The following is a 23,531-nucleotide window of genomic DNA, read 5'->3' as shown; positions in this document are numbered from 1 at the left end:
AGGAACAGAACTTTAAAATATATCACTTTCCCATGTAGATCTTTTCTGTAAAGCATAAAAGAGAAAGTAACAGAAACTCATGAGCTTTTTTCTGTTTGTTTGTTTTGATTGTAAAATATTTCTGTTTTCTGTTCCATCCACAACTGGAATATCCTTTCTAGTCATCTTCCCAGTCCTGGGAACTTCTTGGTGAAGATAGCACCATGGCTGGCACAGAGATAATGCAATGATATATCCTGAGTGTAGCCCTGCAAGTCTTTATTCAGTAATAAAATATTTGGTGGTTTTTTTTTTTTTTTTTAGTCAGTGTCCTGCCAGTTATTTTCACTTACTCTGCTACCTATAATCACCTCATTAGCAGTGCCTACACTATGATACAACTGCTTCTCCCTGTGTTTGGCTTTCCCTTCTCATTTCCCCCCAAATAAATAGTATTAATATGTGATGGGACCATTTCCAACCAGGATCTGTCACCTCCTCCTCAGTGTAAAATATGTCAGACTTGTTTCTCTGCAGGCTTTTTGGGTTCTGTTTTCTCATGGCCGGAAGGATTTGTGTTTTAACAAGCATTCTGTTTTCATTTAGGAGAGTTACTGAGTTGTGTGTGCCCCGATTCACACACCACTGAACTCTCTGAGGGTCTGGTGGTGAACTTTCACAAGAGGAGCTGCTGAGCACTTGAGACTTTAGCAGTTCCACTTCATTTATTGGTGCCAAGCCCTTGAAAAATCTGTCAAAAGCTGAGGAGATTCAAAATGGGATTGGAGACCACTTCAGAAATTAAATGGTTTTGGCATTGAAGTTTTTGTTGATTGATACTTTGACAGGAACTCAAACTTTGCTAAAACTCAAACTGCAGGACTTAGGCCAGGGTTCAAGTACCAGAGATCAGGACGAGGAAGGTGTGCTAGAAGGTGGGAGTTGTTTTATCTGTGTCTGCTCTAGAACTCTTTTTCCTTTGGACAGCATCTAGTGCCAGCCAAGGGCAGAGGCAGGGTGCAGGTCTCAGTCAGCCGTGGGTCTGAGCCAGCCTGGCAGTCGTGGCACTCCGAAAGCCCTTAGCAATTTGGGGAATCTGGCCTACAATGACCAGATGTCACTTCCATTATTCTCACATGCCTTCACACTAGAGTTAATTATAGCAGAAGTTCTGTAGTCCTGCTGATCCTGTAAATATATATGTGACTTTGAGCACGGACAGAGAGTTTCCCCGTGACTTTCCACGGATTTGATTAGGAACCCTGCGTGAATTTTGTCTGTATCGTGTCTTTATTCTCCTTCTCTAGAGCAGACACGTTACTGCCGTCACTATTTCTTTATGTGGTGCCAGCGTGAGAGTGTCTGGCTCTTCATTAGCTGTCCATATGTAAACCAACAACTTGTAATTACTTTTGAGAGTGCCTTTAGGAAATGAGGAAGTGACACTTACACATTCACAGGCCCTGTTTCAGAAGGAAGTCGGAGGCATCACGCGACTGCCCTGTTGGAGCAGATGTATCTGGGATACAAAATGTACATGCCACATGTGGGCCAACTATGAAACAAAATTAAAATTTTAATCAGTCTCCGTGCATTTCCCAAGTATTAGGCAGCAGATTGTTGGGAGTGTAAGTAGGTCACACGTGTTGAGCGATTGTGCTTTGTCCTTTGCCATCTGGCAACATGAATCAACGTCAGCTGGATGCAAATAGAACTCTGCAAAGGTGACCTTGGCAACAGGAGCGGCCCGCTGAGCCGGGACTGCAGGAGGCTCACCTGCAATCACAGCAATCCTGGCAGGGGGAACCCAAAAGGAAGGGGGGGTTGGTTCTAGGAGCTCTGATGGGCACTGCTGCCAGTTTGGGAGTCAGCTGTTTGTCAGTGGAGCCCATGGAGTTCCAAGTCATGGATTGCTTTAATCTCTCCGTGGATACTCACATTTCAGTGAATGGCCAACAATCCACTGGAGTTCAGAGCAGGTGTAAATGAGATGGAAGATGCCAAAAAAACCCTGGTCATTATGGTCAATTATTCCTAGAGAGAGAGATTGCAGATATTTATTACCTTAGGATATGTTTTTGAGGAAACCTAGCTTTTGAAGCACTCTGCTTTTAGAAGTCTCTGAAGCTTAACCCAGCAAACAGAAGATATTTGTAGCTCGGTTGAAATGACACTGTCAAGACAAATTCAGCTGTGAGCTTTAAATGTGTGCGTCTGAAAAAAAACCCAGTAGACCATTCCAAAAAGGAAAACGTTGTATGAAAAAACTTCCTTGTGGTGCTTCCAACTCAAACCAGTACCACCTTTTTGTGTATTGAAGGCTTTGTTTGGTTAACTTGCATTTGGTGCCTTACTTTAGATGTCGGTGTTTGAAATCTTTGGCTTAAGCATCTTTCAGAGCAAATTATCTGCATGACAGAATTAGAATCCAGTTCTGATGGTTCCCAGTCCTGTTTTGAAACCACCAATCCCAGAAAGGAGGTTTGTGGTCTACTCTAAGTTTTCCTAGTTGACTGCATTAACAATGAAGTCAGAGTTTCCCCTGTATGGAAAACAAGAAAGGGGAAAGGCAGATTTATGGATTCCCAGGTTCCGTGCTATCTGCAAAATGGATTTAACACATGCCAAACCTACAGCAGAGAGGTTCCCTCATACCTTGTCCTGGACAGAAGCAGCACTTTTCCTCTGACATGAGGAAATGCTGTGGAGCATGGAAGCCATCAGGTTTCCTTAGCTGCCTTCCCAAGCTGTGACTCATGCGGTTAAAAACACCACTACAAAATCAGAATACAATGCTGCTGTCTGCACACAAACACACTAATTTAAAATGTGTGGGGACTAATTGTCTTCAAAATCCAGAGGCATTTGGTTTCTCCAGTTACAGCCAGGCCCTACTGGAGTTTATAGCTTCTTTTGTTACCACTGTTATTGTTATTATTATTATTATCATTATTATTTCTGAAAGCATTTTATAGGAACATAGAAACTACTCGTCTTGCACAGCAAATATATCAAAGCACATATATATACTGTTTCTCCAGTATTAAAGCAGGGAAAAGGGCTGCTTAAAAGTGTGCTTGAAGCTGTTGTAAGACAGTCAGGATGTGAGCAGGAGGTAGCCAGGTGTTTATACCTGCTAAATATATGGGAAATATATTCCCATGTATTTTCAATATATGAGAAAAAATGGTATTTTAGTACTGAAACTGCTAAGAAGTACATTCATCTAAATTACTGTGTCTCAGAGAAAGCTTGCAATAACTCACTGCATATGTCCACAAAATACGGGGCAAGTCGAACATCTAATTTTGCTTTAAGCTTATTTTATTTTTTATTTTACATAAGTATTATAAATTGATCTGCGACTCCAGGCTGCCTTGGGTATATCTAGATTTGTGATCAGTGCACAGTGTAAGTTATTTTTAGATGTGAAATGCTCTTGCATCCACAAAGAGCGTGGTTATTCACTGCCATAAATGCGCTGGGGAAATAAGTAATTTCAGGGCTTTAAAGTGGTTTGCAACCATCTTCTTTGACTGTATTGGATTTAAATATTTTCCCAGTTCTCGTGAACTATTCAGTGGGGTGAGTCTGTTTCTAATTGATCACCAAGTCAGACATGACAATGTTGTCTCTAGGTTCCAATTCCTGTGTCTGGTTTAACTTCAAAGACAGAGTTTAAAAGCCTTACACAAACTTCCTTAAGGGGATTCAAGACAAAATCGTGGTGCCTCCTGAAACTGTGAAATCTTTCTAAAGTTCTCAGTCTGAATGGCAGAGGTTTGAATCAGTGCAGCAGCAGGCATTTCCTGGGATATTACTGAATTCTTGCACAAATTCATGAAGTTGGATCATGGCGGAGACTCGTTACAGTTTCATATTCAGAGCAGAGCTCCAAACTCATTAAAGCCCATGGTCTGAAGTGCAAGCTTCCATGGGAGTGTTTGCTCACAGCACTGTCTAACAGGCACCAAAGGGAGCAGCAATTCCCTAAGAATGTTACAGACTTTGGAGCAAATGTCATTGTTTCCAAAGCAGGCAGGAAAGGAGCAGACGTTCGGAATGCCAGACAACATCTGTAACACCTGGAGAATGGAAGATGGGCAACATTTCTGATCAGGCTTGTGTAGGCGTATTCTCAGTCATTTCCCAGAACCTATTCATTTTGGGGGGTTTAGATAATGCTATTTACAAACCAATTGAGTCTAACTTTTACTTTTAATTAAGAAAGTTAATTGGAAAATGTCCTTAGAAATTAGGTTTCTCCCTTGACATGCTGTAAATAAATAAGTTATGTTGCCAAACAAGATGAAGATAAACAAAGGGCTGTTTCAAGCCTGCAGAAAACAGGAGCAGCTTAGTTCTCTGAACAACAAAACTACATTTCATCATCTAAATATCAACACATTAATATTTATATTTATCATTATTAATTTGATTGCATTCTTTTAATAAGAAATGCAGATAGAATAAGTGTTCCTGCAAATATTTGCTTGCATTCATATCACTTCCCATTATTTCTGCATGTTGTCAGTGGTTTGTGCTGCTCAGCAGCTCAGAACTGACCCCAGTTGGGGCAGCTCCCCAGAGCCTGGGGAAAGTTGTCATTAAACAGCTTCAGACTTCCAGCCCTTCTCCAGCAGGGCTCAGGTTTGCCCCAGGGGGAGGGAACTGCCCCCTGTCACTTCATAATTCCCTTTTTGACAGTATCAGCACTGCTGGTTTTATCAGCTTGCCAGGCAGGTTGAACTACTGGAATAAATGAGACTGAAGGGAACCAAAATGTTGCTTTTTGGTCAGAAGTGACCAGCAATCTGCGGGTTCTGGTTCTTTGATCCTCAGAGAATGTGTCCCAAGCTTTCTGCCCTTCCTTCCCCTGCAGTGAGATAAGTAACCCCAACTTTCTTCCTATTTGTGGTCCTGCCTGTTAATGTAAATTCCACTTGGCAGCAGATTACATGCATGCACTTAATTAATTTAAGCTACAGCAGCTAACAAGCAGATGCAGAATTTGGTCAGCCATGCCTGCAAGAATGGAATCATCTTGAGGAGAGAAAACGAGGATTGCTAAGGATGCTGTCTGCTTTTGAAGTGAAGTCCGCCATCTGTAAAAAGCTGGGCCCTGAGTCAGTTGGAAATACAAGAGCATTTCAGCCTCCTTATATTTTTCCAGGTATTAGTAGGACTCCATCTCTTCAAGAAATGATAATGTTCATGAATTTGCAGTAGCTCAGTGCAGGAACAAAGACCCTAAAACCCTTGGCTGGTTCTGCAGGGGCCTCTCACAAACAGTCCCTGCCCAGTTGCTTCTTAAGCACAGGTTTCAACCAAAAGAATTATGTAAACATTTGAGCAGGAATTAGACACTTGTACAGTGAAAGACAACTTGAAGTACTTCTCACTTATTAAACGTAGTGAATAGATATTCAGCACAATTATTTCATTAATTATACACCTATTCTATTTTTTGCAATGTTATTACTATCACCAAGTACTGTTTAAAAAAATAATCAAACTAAGAAATGAATAAGAGACAGACTGGGAAAGCTGTTTGAGTAAGTATTCTTGGGGTGTCAAAGAAAATGCTAGTAACAGAGCTGGACGCTCATAACTGCTTTTGAATGTTACTTCCAGTTCCAGAATGATATTTGGAATCTTTCAAAAAATGGGAAAACAAAGGATAACATTAACAAAAGTTCATGTTATTTTTCATAGTAGTTAATGGTTGGAGTTTAAAACTGTGCACATGTGCAGTGCTCAGGCAGCTAACTTATCTGGGGGCATGAAGTAAAACTTTAAAGGAGGTGGATCTGTGTCTCACTGAGGTTTTGCTGGATTTGGTGTCAATAATGAAGCATTTGCTGGCACCTGGTTTGCCAAAGTTCTGGAGAGATGCCTGTCCTGAGGTCTGTGGGGCTTCTTCCTAGGCTTTTACCTTTCTTTGTCCCTTTTGACATATCCTAAACTCAGACTTCTGGGTGGAAATGCAATCCAGACTGCTGTGAGTGATTAAATCACCCAAGATGAGCCTGAGCAGATTTTAGGCTCTTGGAGTGGGAATGAGGCAAAGATTTTTGGAGGAAAAACAAAGAAAGGTCGATTTATTAATACGCATTTTCTTGCTGTAAGTGCATCTTCTGTCAGTTTATGTGGATTAGGGAGACAGGGATGGCACAGCCCTTCTCCGTGCCCTCTGGAAGTTTGGTGTCACGATGGAGCCCAGCAGGTGCTGCTTTCCTGGGAACTGTGCAGTTCAGGCAGTCTCAGATCTCAGGGACGTGAATGCTCTGGAGCAATGTACTGAAAGCATGGGGTGGAATCGTCCTTAATTCAGGACCACTCCAATATTCCCATTTTTCATAGCTGTTCCCAAGCTTGTGTGCTTTCCTGGCTGAACTGTGTTCCAGAAAAGAAAGAATTGGCCTCTGTCTGCCCAGCACAATCAGTTGAAAACAGTTTTGTATGGGCCTGACAAGAGAAGTGTGGGTGGATAAGGTTAAGCCCAGATGCCACCTGCAGATATCCCCTTGGCACACAGCTGGAGTATTATTCTCTTCAAGGCCGGAAAGGGCTGGAATTGAGGCAGAAAGGCTGGGTGGTCCCCAAATTTAATGTGCCAAGGGAGAGTTCAGTCTGTGTGCTCTTGGTACCTCAGGGTGCAGATAAAAGCACAGCTGAGCCATTCTGCACTTCATAACGTTGAGAAGACAAATCTCAGCCATTGTTTCCTGGTTTCCCTCCTCACCTGACCTCCCTCTGGCTGATTTGTCATTCCTGAGAGCAGTTGTTCTTATAAACCTCGGAATAAGGTGGTAAATCTAGATCTAGTGCCCCAGCTGAGTCAATAGCACACTGGGCTGGAGCTAATTTTTCAGGCTTATATGCTGTTTGGAACAGGAAATCCGTGATTTTAATTAGCAATAAATAGGAAATAGTCTGCTGCGAATTGATCTTAAACAGGTACTGCTGTACTAAATTAGTTCAAAATAAGCAGGATTTTCCATTCAGCAAATTGATATTAAGACATCTCGGGTTTATTAGCAGCAGCTACATTATCTGTCTGAGGCTAACTTTGGTTTCAGAAAGGAATGAAGCTGAAAATCTGTTCTTAGACACAAACAAATGAGCTTGTCATAGAGTACAGAGCATCAGGACAGAAGGGATTTCCCTCATGTAGTCATTTGAAGAACTAATTGTCATATGTATTCTGTCTTACCAAGTAAATGAAACTAATAACAATTTGTCAAAAAAAATCCCAACATTTTTTGCTTGTGTAATTCACAGTCATTTAATGTTTAATGAAATTTTGGGAGATGGCGTTTTCTTGATGTGTTTGTGCAGAAGATCCTTTCATCTGACACTTCATTAGGGAAAGGATTTGGATTTTGAATGTTCTTAGGAAATATATCTCCTTTTACTGTAAACTGTGCAATCTGCTATATTTAATACAGAGAAAGCCCTAAAATTGCCTAAGCTATCAGGCTTGTCTGTAAGACAAGACCATGCTATTGCTTTCAGAGTCTAATAGTATTAAAATTTGAACCAGTAACTTGTATTTCATGCAGTTTTGCAGATAGGACAGTTGAGAGGTGAAATGGGTTGGGGAAAGTTGCAAAGGAAATCAGTTTGTGGGTAAGACAACTAAACTATTTCATTTGTACGAGGTGCTGAATCAGTGAGATGTCCGTTCTCAGCCTGATGCTTATCTCAGTTGCTGTGGCATTTGTTCATAATCTTTTCAGAGATGTTACTGGAATCACTTTGAATAGGTACTGATGTAATATAGAATGATATTTTGGGATAGGATGAGAATTTTCTTTAATTTGCAGTCCTCCAGTTTTGAGTATCATTTCCAGAAAGGCAATTTCTGAGACAAGGAGCTACTGGAGAGGGTCCAGTAGAGGCGACAAAGATGATGAGGGGTCTGTTTTGAGGAGAGACTGGGCCTGTTTAGTCTGGAGAAAAGAGAACTGAAAGGGCATCATATGAATCCACATAAATATCTCAAGGAGGAGCCAAGGGAGGTGCCAGACACTTTTCAGTGGTGCCCAGTGACAGGAAGTCATGGCCTTAGAGGAGTGATGGCCTTAGACTGAAACACAAGAAGCTTCACCTCAGTGTGAGGAAGAACTTCTTTACATTGAGGGTGGCAGAGCACTGGAACAGCTGCCCAGAGAGGCTGTGGAGTCTCCCTCTCTGGAGACACCCCAAACCCACCTGGATGCGTTCCTGCGTCACCTGCTCCAGGTGCCCCTGCCTTGGAAGGGGTGTGGGACTGGATGATCTCCAGAGGTCTCTTCTAACTCGAGCTGTTCTGTGATTCTGTCTCACCATCAAGATCAGAGGACCAGGTCCTTTACATTCTCTCAAGATAATTTAATTTCGCAATCCGTGTTACCACTTTACACTTTAAAGCACTGAAATGCAGTGGAACATTTGCTGAATTGGGACAATAAATATGTTTCACTGGAAAACTTTCAGGCTTTCCTCCCTGTGACCTGTTTACTCTGAGGACACAGGGAAGGGGGAGCATGGCAGGACACTGCTGCAGGCTGTGTTCTTGCAGAAATAACTGGGATAGCTCATGCTTAGCTCAGCCATCAGACAAGCAGCTCCAGCTTTGGGTACTGGGTACCTTATTTTAAACTGATGCAGTGTATGGACAGAAGGCTGGGTTTAAGGTGGAGCTGAGTTGATCTCTCCTTATTTTATGGTTCACCTCAGAGGCCAGAGGTCCTCCCTGGTCCCTGCTATGTTTTTGTACACATACATATATAAATGTCTTTGTAACACTCAAATGCTGAGTGAGAATTTGGCACTGCTTACCATGAAATATTGAGAACCTTCACCTGTATCAAAGGAATATTGGAATGTGTGCTCTAGACATTCCGAGGCTTTACGAGGGGAGAAGTGTCCTCAGTAATGCAGATTCCTGCAGGAAGTCTGGGACAACTGAGTGCTGTCCTGTGATGAAGCAGGTTTGGCACTCGAGCTTTACAGTAACAGGGCCATTATAGGACAACTAAAAGGTTTCATTGTCATATAAGGGAGCAGTCAGTAGTTCCTAAAGCTCTTGGTGGCTGTGTCCCCATGGCCAGGGAAAGAACTTTGCTTATTTTAGTGCTTACTGAATTATAACAAAAAATGTTTCTGCCTAGTGAAAATACAAAATGCTTCTGTGTTGTCTTTCTTTCTTTAGCCTGCTCTCAGTGGTAACCTAAGTCCCTTTGATTCCTTCATTCCCTTTAGCTGACCAGATCGGAAGGCCTGCTTTCAAAACTGCCCTAAAATAATCCCTTGCCAACCTGAGGTACTGGATTAGCTGTAGAAATATTGGCTCCCCTTGCGTTCTTTCAATTTTTAAAGTAATTTTTACTCCTCTGATGAGTAGCTGATTGACAGGGGTTGCTGAGCTACATCTCAGACAAAGGCAATGTGCCGAATGCAATGGGGAGCAAACTTTTAATATGCTCTGACTGGTATCAATAGCAAAATTCAGACTGACTTCAGTGGAGTAAACCTGTGTCCCGAATGAGTAAACCTTTGAGACTTTCAATTCATGTCCTCCAATGAGACTTCCACAAAAATCTGGTGGCCTCATAACCACAGGGCATTAACTCTTCCTGCTGGACCAGAGGAACACGAACTCTGGGTAAGAGTCCCAGACTGGACTTCTTGTGTCTAACATTCATTGTATTAATGGAAATACATTTGAGAAATAAACTCCATTCTCTTGATCTCTGTCTAGCTTACAAGTTAGTAAATGCTACACTACATATGGTAAAGGTGATAAATAAAATTTCTTGTACAGACATAATTTCAGTGATGCTCTGCTTGGACCTTGTATTGAGGTTTGGGAGTTCTGTTTTGAGCTGAAAGATGCATATTCTGGCTTAATCTTCTGGCATTTATGAAGCTGCTATATAATAGTTGATTTTTTTTAAAAGGTTGTATCTAAAGTAATCCATAGGAAGCAGGAATGGGAATGTTCTTTGCCCAGGATGAGAAACAGGAGTGTATCTGAAGACTGTTCTTGCTGCAGTTGGACTGTGTGTGTGTAACTTAAGGGTGGAATTGCACAGGGATGGGTTCCACACATCTGTGGAACCAGTGTTGCTATTAAACCAGTGATTTTCACTGACATGCAGTAGAATTAATCTGAATAATTTTTTTTACTGGTTCACTGACTAAGATCAAAGCCAGGACCAAGCTCTTCCTCCTGCATTTTTTCCTGTGCCTACAACACAGTCAGTCTTGGATCGACTGATCAGCAAACCTAGATCTGTGTTGTCTCTGTGATAGGGATGTGAAGGATCTTTTCTGGTCCAGGGAAGATGAGACTATAACTGGATTTCACAGCTTGCAAAATATGAATACAAGTTGCTGCCTTAAATGTTTTGCACTGTTTCTGTGTTGCCATGAGGTAGATTTTGTCCTAAGTCTCTGTTAGTGCCACCCTGCTGTAGATGATACCCATGGGAAAGCACATCCCCTGCCTCTGGCTTTTCTGTTCTCTTGGTCTGGCAATTCATCTTCTGTTAGTAGATACCTAGAGAAAAAGAGCCTAAAGCACATCTGGCACGTTCTATTGAAGATGAACTCCACAACATACAACACAGCTGGAAACAAAGTTTGAAAAGGAGTCATGGCTTAGGAATTTAGGCCAGGGCTGCTTCCATAAAGAGCAAGAAAGTTTTGCTTGGTCCATTGGAGAGAATGTGCTGTTTTCCAGAGGGCCTGGGCTTTCCCCCAGTTTAGTGGCCAGTGAGCACTGCTTGCTTCTCCTTCAGCTGGCCAGAGTGTCAGAAGAGTTGCCCTCAGAGAAGAGGAATCCTTTAGTTAGCTGGACCCTTGGTGAGAGCAATACAGTACAGAAAAAGGAGAAGGCACTAGGCAGGAATGCTTCATTTCTAAAAATCATAACTCACTTTGATTGCACCATTGCTTAAAACTTTTCCATTTCCCCTCAAACTATTCTTACAAATCTTTCCTGCTCTCTCTAGCGTGGTGGCTTTGTGCTGCTGTGGTCTCAGAAAACCCTGTGTGTGTCTGCCAAAGGCAGAGCCAGCAGCAGCACCACGTGTGAGTTGCTGAACAGCTGAGAGGTGTGTGAATTATTGAAGGAACTGAACGATGTGCTGTGAGGCAGCTCCTGTGGATAAGCACTATTGCCTTTTTCTTGTCCCTGATACACATTTCTTCATTGTGGTTTTAAAGGTTCAGAATGGGTAATTGTGAAGAGCAGTCATGTTAACAAGAGTTGATTAGAGGTGTTAGAGCAGCATGATTTATTGGGGTGATTGACAAGATTCTATGCCCCATTTCTATGTGCCAGCAAGAAGAGAAATGCTGACTAATTATGCTGTAGTTCTTTATAGGAATGGCACAGTAACTGAGAACACAACACAGCTTTTTATGACAGCTTAGAAACCAGAAATATGAAGTGCAGCTTTTTTTGGTGGCCCTTTGCACAAGTGAGGACACGTCCAGGACTATCAGATAAACCAGACTATATTCAACTTCAATATTTTAAAAGCTTAAACTTTTACTGGATTGATTTCTGGACTTTCTGGCGTCTCCAGAAAGCTTCTGGGAAACCAGCATTAGGTAGACAGTGACTATGAATAGCAGATAGTGTTTTAACACTCCTCCCTGCCATCAGTGTTCTACAGTCTGGTTTCTGTGTATGTCTTCCCTAAAATGTTGTCTCAGCACCAATAAAAGCAACAGATACTTGGCTGCTTTATGATTTGCGAACGTGTATGTATTTTCTGTGTTTTATTATCTCTGTGTTAGAGATTTCACAAAGAGCTGCTTAATGCAATGTCTGTACAAACAGAAAGATTCTGCTCACACTGGAATCAAGTTGCTCAGGCATTTTCAAAACCATGCAATTCCGGAAGTACAGTCATGACCATCAGAATAGAAAAGAGCTTGAAATTCAGTGTTTGTTTTAATCCCTGTGTTTCTCTCTGACTTTCTCTTTCTGACGCTGCAAGGCCATGCCTGGAGCTCCCAAACTAGTGAGCACCCATGTGGGAAATATCTGACAGATGTCTGCTGCACTGCCACCATTTGGATCGGGAGCATCCCAGTGGTGCAAGTGCACAGACTGTGTTGTTAAAAGCTCAATAAAAAATACAGGTTTTGAGTGGTGCACACCCTACTCGCAGCTAAGTGTTTGTATCTGGTAACCCTAATTTCCTCTGCCTGTGGGATTCATGCTACCCAGATATCTCTGTTACTTTCCATGGACTGTGTTTTGATAAATAATCAAGGAGAAAATCCTCAGTTTGGTTAAGTAGAGCGGAGTTTGTTACCATTTTTGAATGTTGCTTTTGTTGAAATGTTTACTTATTTCTGATGTTCATCCTGCAGGTAGGTAAAATCTGGATACTGGCAAATGTGTGCCTCCTTTGCACACCTAAATCCCGGCGTGTGAGCACAACACGCCTCACACAAAGTACACACACCTCTTCCCAAACCAAAACGTGTCCTTTAGCAGGGAGGCTGGCTAAAAACGGTGCCAAAAGAAAGGAAAAGTATTCGTGTTGCACAAACTGAGGAATCTAGCAAGAGGATGCTTAGTAGTGTTTTCCAAGACTGGTTTTAAGGGAATTTTTAATCAAATCTTAACCGGCTTTCAGTAGTTACAAACCTCACTGAAGTAACTAGGCCAACATCTCCAGCAACAAAATGTTTGTGTGCTGCAAACTTATATGTAATTTTGTAAAAATTGCCAATTTTCTGTGAGTTGCTTTATCTGATTTGTCAGTCAGTGGGAGCACAGAAACTGAAGTACATAGATCAGAGGGACAGAAAAATGAAGTTTATCAGGAGGAGTGATAAGGAACTATGCAAAACAAAGTAGTTTTCTTAATTCACTTTACATTTCACCTTCTTGCTACTACCTTTTTGTCTGCTACAAACTGTCACCCTCTGCTTCCTCAGCTAATATTTTAGGTTCATTTTGCATGTCAAGATGGTGCAAGCTGCCACAGCCAGTGGTACCCATTCCCTGAGCCCCACGTGTATCTCCTAACACCATTTGTGACAGTGTTAATGCTGTAGCTTTACAGCCTACTGCTGCCAAGGTGAGAAAGAGAGAAAATAAATAAAATTCTTCAAGGAGAAAATAAATAAAGTTCATTTCATTCATTTGCTGCAATACATCATAAGAAGGTGGCATAGGTTCCCTTACACAGCATTTCAATCAAATCCAGCCAGTTGTTAGCTAATGATATTTTCTGCCTGCATTGTGACTCAATTAGAAGGCCTTTATGAATCTGCATGAAAGTAAAATGAGGACACAGTGCTCAGACATATTGTTCTGCTTCTTCACCCATTACTAAGGAAGTGACTCAGTAATTGTATTCAGTTTAAGAAAATGCTTTGAGGAAATGTTTTGTAACAAATATTAAAAGTACTACCTCACTTTCTAAGCTATTTCATCTTTACATATTAAATGAGAAGCTTTATTTTGTGTTATTGTCTGTTTCTATTTCTTTTTAAAGGTTTCCATTTTCCGTTTCATTTGTAACAAACCTGACACCTAAGACAAAGCACAGGTTACCTCAGTGAGCTCACATGCAATTATTCCATGGCTGGCTGTCACCTGCGTGTCACCTGCGTGTGACAGGGGATGCCACTGCAGCTCTGGCTCCTGGACAATGCAGATACAATACTGTCCAGAATACATGATAAAGTAGATGATGTGGGAAGTGTCAAGATTTTGGTGGCACCAACCCTGTCGTGACAGAACTGTGATTTAAGTTCTGCAAACAGAACCAAGTTCAGCGATAGACTCATGCGATTGCTACCGTATGGAGCAGTAAATCACTTAATGCTGAAATAACACTGATTTTACAGTAAGACAAAACAGTTGCCACACTAATTTAACACAACAGAGAAGGAAACATGCTGCAGCCACTTGAAAAAGGCAGGGCAATGATGTTTAAGGACTGCACTTAGCAACAACCAAAAAGTCACCCATTTTTTTTACTTCTGGGCTATAATTTCACAGCCATCTTCTAGTAACTGCAAAAACTAAGGAACAAACTTAGGTCTTTTTGGTTGCTGCTGGATTACCTTCAGGACTTCTCTGCTCCAGACCTTAGACCTCTCCAAGAGAGAGAGTTTGAGTTCAGGGTGCTCAGAGCGGTGCATGATGCTGTCCCAGTGAGTCAGGGACGGCACGTCAGGGGCTTCGGGCCAATCTGACAATCCTGGAGCACGTCAGGGGCTTCAGGACAATCTGACAATCCTGCTGCTCTTTGAACTGCCAAACACAAGTTTCAGCTCCAGAGATAAACAGCAGCTCGGGACGAAGGCGAGAGAACAGTGGTAACACCTCCAGGAGCAGCGTGTCCCTCACGTTTCCTGCTCAGGTACTCGTGCAAGACTGACTCCAAGAGAATAGGCTGGAGCAGCACCACTCCTGTAAGCACTTGGGGATGTCCTTGGAGGTTTTCCATCCAAACTGCCCTGAGTTCGTGACATTAGGCATGATTTCAGTCTAAGGCCAGAGGTATCTCTTCCAGCTCATACTTCAGGTGGCATGGCTGATGCTCATTTCTTCCTTCAGACACGCTTCCTTCCCTTTCCCAGAAAAAAGGTGACTTTTCTTGCAACCTGCGTAAGCTGCCACTTCAACTAAAGCTGGATCTCCTTGTAACACAGTTGAAATATTGTCCTCTTGTAGCATGGAGTGACAGGTTGTGATAAATAGACTGTTTCTCTGACTAACATGTACCTAGTCAAATATTAATGAGCCAGCACACAGAAGCATGAAGTCATCTTTTGTTTTTCATTAAGTGCATAGATTAAAGAGATGTTGCTTTACTGTAATGCACAGAATTATGTCATTTCAGCTTAGAGCAATTGTTAATCACCTCAAATTGAAATGATCCTTGGTTTTGTTTTAAAGAGCATAGAAGAACAAGAAGTAGAGGAAAAACAGAAGTAGAAATGGAATGTGAGACTATAGTGAAAGTGAGTGAAAAATTCCCCTTTTTATCTAGTAATGCTGATGTTGTTTTTATTTTACATGTCAAAACCAAGTCAGGATCATCCACAATTTACTGCCTGGTGGTTTTTCTGAAATCCTTGAGCTATTCTAGCCCTGATTATTACCTGCTAGCTGCATTACATGAGCTGCCACTGACCATTACATCCCTTCGATACCGCAAAAGCAATTTGTGCCTTCTTCGGATCATACCCCACCCCATTGTCTCCCTGCCTGTTTTACTTATTGCTGCTTCTGCCCCACCTCAGTGCAGCCATCAGGGGCTGCGTGTAACAGCATGATTGTCCCAGCTTTCTTGCCACAGCCCTCTGGGTCATCGGGATATCCTCTGTTCTCTGCTCACAGTAGCTGCAGTACTCTCAGATCAGAACACCAGGCACTATGAAATTTCTCACTGAAGTGGTAAAGAAGATTGATTAATGTGGGGGTAGGAATTGAGAGCATCTGAATGTAGAAGTGGGAGGTGGGGAAAGGTGTTGAAGGTAGGAATTCTGGGTACTTCTGAAGATTAAGCTTACCAAGTAGATAAATTAGGGTTTTGTCATCTGGGACACCAGAGTACCGGATAAAGAAGGGATTAACCAGGGCATCACAGCAGAAGGAAGAATTGGGGTACAAAGAGAAAGAATTGATGAACGTGGATCAGTAAAACAGGATTAGTGAAGCCTAAAGGGGAAGATTTAAAGGTAAGAGAGTGAGTTTTTCAGGGAGGAGGAAGAGAACAGAAGACAACTGGGGAAAGGCAGGCAAAGCCTAGAAGAAAGATGAAAGTAGAATAAAGTAAGGGAGTTTTTTTCACTGCTTTATGGAAGGGCCAATGATGACAAGATGGTGATGGAATGAAGTACTGTTTCAGGTGTGTCTGCTATCAGGAGACACAATTATATACAAGTAAACTTCTGTACCCTCCTGCAAACACAGCCATACCAGAAGGTCTTGGGCTTTCATTGTCAAGGGGGTAGCAATAAGCCACACACCTTTGTCACTAAATCAGGGAATCCTGCTTGCTTTGTATTTTTATTTACTATTTCACCTTCTACTCCTTTCTTCTGGATTGCTTTGATTTGCTTTGCATGTTTGGGGAGAGAACCGCCATGGTTCTAAGTGAGGGCTGTATTTGTTCTCTTAGCCTGTCTGGGGTGGTTGTTTGGTTTTTTAAATACTTATCATGTCCTTTTCCATGGACATGCACTGGCAAGGAAGAAGGAACCAACTCTGGGTGTTTGATCAGTGGCTTGCACAGTACAGATTGACTTCTATGCTTTGCAGAAAGGCAAAGTTTGATTTATGAAGTGGCTGTAACTTGGTTTGTCAGGGTTTTTTTGCTGTGAATCACCTGCCTCTGCTCACACAGACCCCAGCATATTCCTCACGTATCGATTCACATCATTACGTGCTTACAGTTTATTTAAAGGTTTTTGCTGTTGCATAGTAAGTGAACACTTTTTTCAAATGCTTGTTGAAAATAACACAATTGCAAATATTGTTTAATTCTCTTATTGTGGCAGGGTTAGAGATTAAAACTGAGGTGGGGCCTTGATTTCATGAGTGCTGTTTTCCTCTTGGACACAGCAAGGGAACTAAATGTGTGTTTCCTGAGCACAGTGGTTGTGACAAAAGAAAGCAGAGCCCATAATGAATATGTTGGCACCTCCACAGTATTCAAAGGAGTGACTTACTGAAGATGGCAAGATTAAACTGGCAATTGCACACTAGGGGACTGGGATTTCTTTGTTGTTTGTGTTTAAGTGACAGGAGAATATCGATTTCTGTTCCTGAGGGATGTGCTGTCTTCCTTTCCTGAAAAGCAGGAGGATGGGAATAGAGATGAGCTGCCTTGAAACAACTCACTGAGCATTCGAAAAAACAAAAAAAACTTGTTTTAACTCTGTTCTTGTCATACATCACTTACATTTTAAATAATAAATATGAGGCCAACCTCGTATCACCTGCCTGGGTCAAGTTAGGATATCTTGGGAGGATGCTGGGAACCTTGGCAAATCCAACTGCTCCTGCACAGTTAAAAGGAAATCAGACCCCAGAGAAGAACCTCCTGTGGTTGCAAGTAACCACTTTGACACCACTGGAATTATTCTTTCCTTGGCTTCATCCTGCTCTCGGAACTTGAGCCTTACAGACTGTGTTAAGGGAGCAGTATTAGGAGAAGCCGTGCGTGGTGGAACTGTGCACCCTACCTGTGCATGAAAACTGGGAAACAAAATGAATTGGCACTGAGTACTCAGGGAGTTCCAAAATGGGTGAAGGAATCCATCACACCAAAGCAAACAGGAGAATGATGCGATGTGAAGAAACATTTGTTTTCACCCCTTTCTGCTCTCACTGCTGCATCCACAGGACAAGGCCTTTGGAATGCTCTGAAGGACCAGGATAGGGCAGGGCAGGCAGAGCAGAAGGAGAGAGTCAGTTTTTCCTGCATACCAGAAAGGAGTATCTCGGCTCCTGCTCTGGTGGAGTAAACCGCTGGCTTTGGGCTGAAGAAAACTGATCACCTTAGAGAATATTTCTGCACAGGAGAGGCACAGAATCCTTCTAAGCCACAATAAAAGCTATGCAGAAATCTAGAAAAATTACATACATTACAGCTTCATTCAGGAGCTGTTTGAATCCTCTAGTGACTAAATGTTAGATAGCTACAGGAAGAACTCCTATGTAGTTCACAGTTTTGTTTGTCAGCAGTAGATAAAATTTTGAAACAGAAAGGAAAGAATGTAGACTTACAAGTCCAGTCTTTTAATTCTGCTTTTGCACTAGGATATTTTTGCTGGATAGGGATGGCTCTTAAGAACTCTAAAAAGTAAGACCTAAAAGCAACTGCTGCACTTTTCCCATCCTTTAAGCTGTGTTTCAAATGGACACTGAAGTGGATGAGAGAGTTTTTCAGTGAGGCTTCAGCCATATGCAAGTGTTGTCTAGGATCAAGCTGTCCTTTTTCCTAAACCTGGAATTTTGTAAGTCTTTTGGTAGCTGTTGCACACATCCAGAATTCTGCACAGTACAACTTCAGCCTCCAGGTTCAGCTACTGCATGGCCTGTGGGTGTGATACTGCACCGTGGTGCCTCTCATCCTGACAGCTTTATTTTCACAAAGTAGGCGTTAATGTCTGAATAAAACATATGGCGTGGAGCTTATAGGGCAAATTATTTCACAGCCTGCTGATACTGAAGGTTAGCATTTCTAGAAACAGCTTACAGTCACTCATCTGTGGTCCTCCTCGAGATTATTTCTATTAGGAGATGTAGAAGTGCTCAGGTCAGGGGTCAGGTTTATTCTGCAGGGTGTTACATAGGTCGGTGAGATCTCAGTGTAGTATTTCTGCTCTCAAAATGCTCCTTGCTGCTGAAAATTTTGCAGGTTCAGTTTTCAGAGCAGAGGTCGAGTTTCAGAAGTCGGTATTCCTGATGGGATTGACTTGCAGCAATTAAATGTTTCCCTGTTATTTCAGTAATCCACCTTACTCCACATAGCCTGGATGCTGCTGGAGGTGGGAGAGACCAGCCTGTAATGCCAAGTGGCATGGAAACTATAGGAGCTCCTGGGAATGATAACTCACTGTCAGTCTTTCTGTCAGGGATTACTGTAATTCTGAGCAGGAGCTCATGCTTTCCATGCCATAAAGGAATAAATTCTGCGGTGACTTCTCCCCAGTTCCATGTCAGTGTTAACGCCTCCTCTTGGCCTGGAGTACCCTTCATTCCCATTTGTATTCAGACAGGCACTACTGCAGCTCCCACTTGAAAATATTAATTGGTTGAAAATTAATTCCAATTTTTAAATTATTACTTAGCTTTTTTACTTTTGAAGTGATCTTTTTTTTTAAGACTGGAGTTAATTTCTTGTAATATCAGCTGCCATGTAATGGTTGCAACTCATAAGCAGATTTAATTCAGTGATATAAACCATGTTTGAGGATTTACATAGGCCAGGATCCTCTCTGTTGGCTACTGCAGGAATTGATTTAATGTGGAAAAGCAATAAACCTGCTCACAGGTCCACATCCTTTATGGGAAGAGATGGCTGTTTTCCCATCCAATCACCAGTAGAGAGGACAGATTATAAATATGGATGTTGTCTGCTCAGAAGTTGAAATATTCTGTGCCCTCCTGAATTCCTTTCTGAAAAGTTTTCTGGGCAAGAAAGTACAGCTTCAGCACACAGTCATCCGTCAGAGTGCCCAGGGTGTGTTTTCATGTCCAATTCTGTCATTGCCCTGAGACCCTGGGCAGGTCCCTCTCCACAGTGTGCTGGAGATCACAAAACAATACAGGTCTTTGATAGATTCCTCACCAAAGATCCTCTTTGTACCTGTCCTCCCTGAACAAACTGCATCTTTTGTATGAATATTTCAGTAACATGATTTTTTTCCCACAAAACCCATGTTTATGTCAGTGGAGTCATTATATTGATGTACTTAAAAATATTCAGATGTCTTCCCTTTTTCATGTGTGTGTGTATAGCATCCACAAGCACACAGACCTGTCACAAGAGGATTGACTCAGTATTCATCCTTGTGTGCTCCCTATAGCTTATTAGTATCAGGAGGAGGATGCTCTGCCTTTCCTTATTTAAAAGTACAATTAACCGTAGGATGCAGGAGACAGGGAACTGCAGGTGGAGCTGGCAGAGGCTGACAGGGAGTGAGCTGCTGATTTAAAGAAGTCTCTCTCCCAGCTATAGTTCCCTCCATCCGAATATTTCAGCTGCTTTTATTCTAATTTCTATGGCAGGAAGATGCCATTCCCAAGATCTCTTTGAACCAGCTGACGTTATCTTTGGCTTCTCTGCGCTGCAGGCATGGAGGATTTGGGAAAACAACACCTACCAAGGAATGGCTGCACTTTCTAAAGTAACCCCATTCCCTTGGTCAGTGCTGCTGTGCCAGACATGGCAGTTCCTGCTGTGCCTCTGACAGGTGCCAGCAGGAACCAGCCCAAATGGGACAAATGCCAAAGTGTAGCTTCAGTGTGTCCATGAAGCAAAATAAGACCAGACAAGAGAAATTCAGTTGTCCTTAGATCTGCTCTGCAAAGACTTAAAAGCGTGGGTTGGAGGCTTCTTGGAGAGCCTTGAGCCATAACAGCAGGGGAAATTAAAATTGGTGTCTTCTCCTGCTGTATGGCCCAGATATTCCTCTGCAGCCTGCCTCCCCCTGACTTCTGAAAGAGTAACTTAACAATTTAAATTCCCCATTGGTTGCATTTGTAATTATCCTGTGCAGAATCTCCTGAAGTAGCTCTCCTCCAGATTCTGTGTGGTGGCTGCCTTTCCTTTGCATTAATCATGGGAGCTCTTTTCCCTTTTGCCTGAGAGCAGCCATGCCAATCGATCTGAAAATGGATGCACTGGAAAAGCAACACTGCAAGTTCAACACAAAGATTTTTAAGCTTATGGCTTCCACAGTCTGTGTCAATGTGTGACAGGAGAGAATTGTAAACTGAGAAAGAGTTCTCCTGTGAATTCAGTGCCCCCATTATCTCCTTCTCTATCCGAAGGGCTGAGGAAATCTTTTTTGTTAGCCAAGACAGCTTGGTGCTCCAGCTTAATTTTCATTGCATAATTTTAAATACAGATCGTGCCAACAGTGCTGCAATTAATGGATAGCCTAAAGACTTATTATTTCAAACTAATTGATATGTAAGAAAGTTTAAATAACATAAGTGATAAGAATTTTTTAGGAATAATTCTGTAACTAACTCAGAATAATCTTTTTACTGTTATTTAGAGTAGTAGATGACTTTATTATTCACTCACCATCACTAAATCTAATGTCTGTCTGTACTTCTCTAGTTCTAAATAGATTTCCATGAGATGGGGAAAAGATGACATTTTATAGTCCTTGTTCTAAAAGTTGTTTCTGCAAGTTAATAATCTCATTCATTTCCGATACCATAATTTGAAATAAATACTCCCTAAGTTCCAGATGAATTTCTGTTATCCCCAACAGAGACGTGTACTCTACACATTTTTAAAATAGGGCTCTAAAGCGAGAAATGTGTGTTTTTAAAGTACTCTTCTGCTTCTTCACATCACTTGATCACTTATGAAAGGCCTTTATTTTTCTAGTGGTTATTAAACTTATCTTCAACTAGATCGTGATCAGAATTGGCATCAGAGAATACACTCTAAAGCTGTAAGACCTCTCAAGAACTTTTTAATGCTTTTGGAAGATGTCAAGTACCGAAATAATAATAAAACACTGATAGAGCACTAAAAAGATAAGTTCTTGTAATGGAAAGAGGTTTTGTTCTACTGCCAATGTTTTTTTCTTAAATAAGGTTTTGCACGGTGCAAAACTTTTCCAAGAGAGAAGCTACTGATAGTGATACCCATAAATGAAATCAGATTAAAAACAAAGTGGAGCTCATGGGGGATCATGATAGACATTTTGATGGCATGCCTCTCAGTGGAAAAAAAAGCAAAGGGCTTAGTGAAGTTCCATGAGATTCATCTCAGTTCAGGCTTGACCCTCTGATGAACTAAACTTCGATGAACTGTATTAACTTCAGGAGGAGAGAAGCCAGGGACCAGATCCAGCTCACAGTGGAAAAGCTCATGGTTCCTTGTAGTGGGCTTGAGGCGTGGGGGAGGCCCCAGTGTGACCTTCTCATGCATGAGCTCGGTGGGGACAGGAGGCACCAGAGGAACGCATTCTCTAGGTAGCTTTAAGTTGTGGTGTCCCTTACCCTCCTGTCTCTGCTGGCTTCTAGGGAATTAGTGTATCCCTTTTCCTGGCAACAGCAAGGTCTGGCCACAGAAGTCAATGGCAGTATCTTTAAGAGATATGTTCAAGAGGACTTTCAGATGTCCGGCTGCTTGGCAAGATGGAAAGTGTTCCATGGCACAGACACACAGGCACTGTGACACACATTTTCTGTCACAGTGGCTCACTGAACATATCCCACCACACCAGAGAAGAGGGTGTGAGGCTGCTTGGGCTGCAGCATGAGCAGGGTGGCAGTTCCTCACCCAGAATAAGCATTAGGAGGGAAAAACACCCTCAGCAGTTTCCTTTCCTCGTGGAGCTCAGGTGCTGGACAGAAACCCAGATCAGGCTGTACACAAAGAGAGCAAGGTCTGGATGTGAGAAAGACATCTGCCCTTCTCTGTGTGAAGTTGTTACCTCTTGTCTGTTGGAGCAGGCTTGGATTTTAAGCAGCAACGTGGTCCCTTTTCCTAGACTCCTTCGTGCCTTGCAGTTTGCTTAAATTGAAAAAGAGAGTGATTTTCAGGTGAAAACCCTGAGCCACTGAAACACAACTTCTGCACCACTTATTCTGAGACAGTTTATTCCCAGATCTCTGCTGGGTGAGGAGCAAGCCCTTCATGCCCTTTTGTGCCAGCAGTTCCTTCACTTGATCTGGTCAGTTTGCATCTGTACTTGTGTGGTTGTAGATCCAAACTGTAGGTCCAAACCCCATTAAAGCTAGTCACTGTGCTGTAGACTGAAGTGAACTTTGGGTATGTGCTTTACCAGGCATGAGTTCAAGCTGCTCTGGGCAGCAGTGGGATGGGCTTTGTCCTGTTGGTCTGGCTTGATGAAATTACCTTATATGTCAATTTTTGCATTGTGGGATGCTTGCTGAACATCACTGAAATAAAGTTTTCTGCATGGGTCATTTAAACTTGATGGGTAATTAGAGAGTTGCCTAAGTTTGCAGCAGTCAGCATTAATATGAACTTTGGAGAAAATGTTTAAATGAAAACAACTGAACTGAAATATTAATCCCTTGAACTTCATCATGAGGATGGCTCCATTAACCTCCCATTGCATAGTACTGCCTAATCCAGTAACAGCAGTGCAGACAACAAGAGGAGGGTTTTCTCCTTTAAAGCTCATTGTAGTATCAGGAAGTAAAAACCTTCAGGCTGTTTTTAATTAGGTTGAACCTCTGGGCAGAGTCACTCTTACGTTAAGCTCTAAAGTTTGTAATAGTTGCAGTTAAAATTCTACACTAACTTCGCTTCTCAAGTAAAAAAAACCAAGTGTGTTGTGTAATACAGCATGAAACAATGAGAAGTGTGGATATATGGATGAAGTCATGGTGGAAGTAGAGGGATAGGAAGATAATCACAGTATATAAACAGAGAGCAGCCATGAACTTACCAGACTCAGAGTCCCCAGCAGCAATGATACATCTCCATTTGATGGTCATTAGATAATAATGAACATATACATCAGCACGTAAGTTTGAATTGGGTCCCAGCTTTTTGTCATTGTTAAACTCAGCCTCAAAACTTCCCTGACACTTGGAAGTACAAAGGCCAAAATACTAAGCCATCATTTCTGGAAGATGGAAAATGAGGGATAGCGGCTCTGTCTCTGCTGTTAAACGTCTGCCAGGTTCTGAATGGATTTTTTTCATTAGCCTGGTATGTTAAAAAATAATGGGTCAGTCACTAAAGTGGCTCATTATTTGGGGAGAGTCAATGCAGAAGTCCCTGCAAATAGTGAAGAGGAAGCCAGGTTCATGTTGTTAATGAGTTAGGAAATATTTTGGAATAGCCTTC

General features: G+C 42.0%; 1 protein-coding gene and 1 long non-coding RNA gene across 4 annotated transcripts in view; one reads left to right on the top strand and one right to left on the bottom strand.

Moving 5' to 3' along the window:
- Positions 1-23,531, bottom strand: part of LOC125323645 — a 175,559-nt gene that overhangs the window by 100,441 nt on the left and 51,587 nt on the right. For both annotated transcript variants that reach the window (XR_007202593.1, XR_007202592.1), the window contains exon 3: positions 1,918-2,013. This is a non-coding gene — a long non-coding RNA (uncharacterized LOC125323645). The remainder of the gene's footprint in view (positions 1-1,917; positions 2,014-23,531) is intronic.
- Positions 1-23,531, top strand: part of PLCB1 (phospholipase C beta 1) — a 341,635-nt gene that overhangs the window by 305,531 nt on the left and 12,573 nt on the right. Inside the window, exon 32 of one of the 2 annotated variants that reach the window (XM_048298798.1) lies at positions 14,906-14,970. The exons of the other annotated variant lie outside the window; for it this stretch is intronic. Within the exon in view, the coding sequence (XP_048154755.1) occupies positions 14,906-14,944 (39 nt within the window). The 3' untranslated portion in view covers positions 14,945-14,970. The remainder of the gene's footprint in view (positions 1-14,905; positions 14,971-23,531) is intronic. 2 annotated transcript variants of the gene reach the window in all.

Source organism: Corvus hawaiiensis, chromosome 3, assembly GCF_020740725.1.
Source record: "Corvus hawaiiensis isolate bCorHaw1 chromosome 3, bCorHaw1.pri.cur, whole genome shotgun sequence".
NCBI classification, from domain to species: Eukaryota; Metazoa; Chordata; class Aves; order Passeriformes; family Corvidae; genus Corvus; species Corvus hawaiiensis.
The sequence above is the reverse complement of the archived record's forward strand: the minus strand, read 5'-3'. Positions and strand labels throughout refer to the sequence as shown.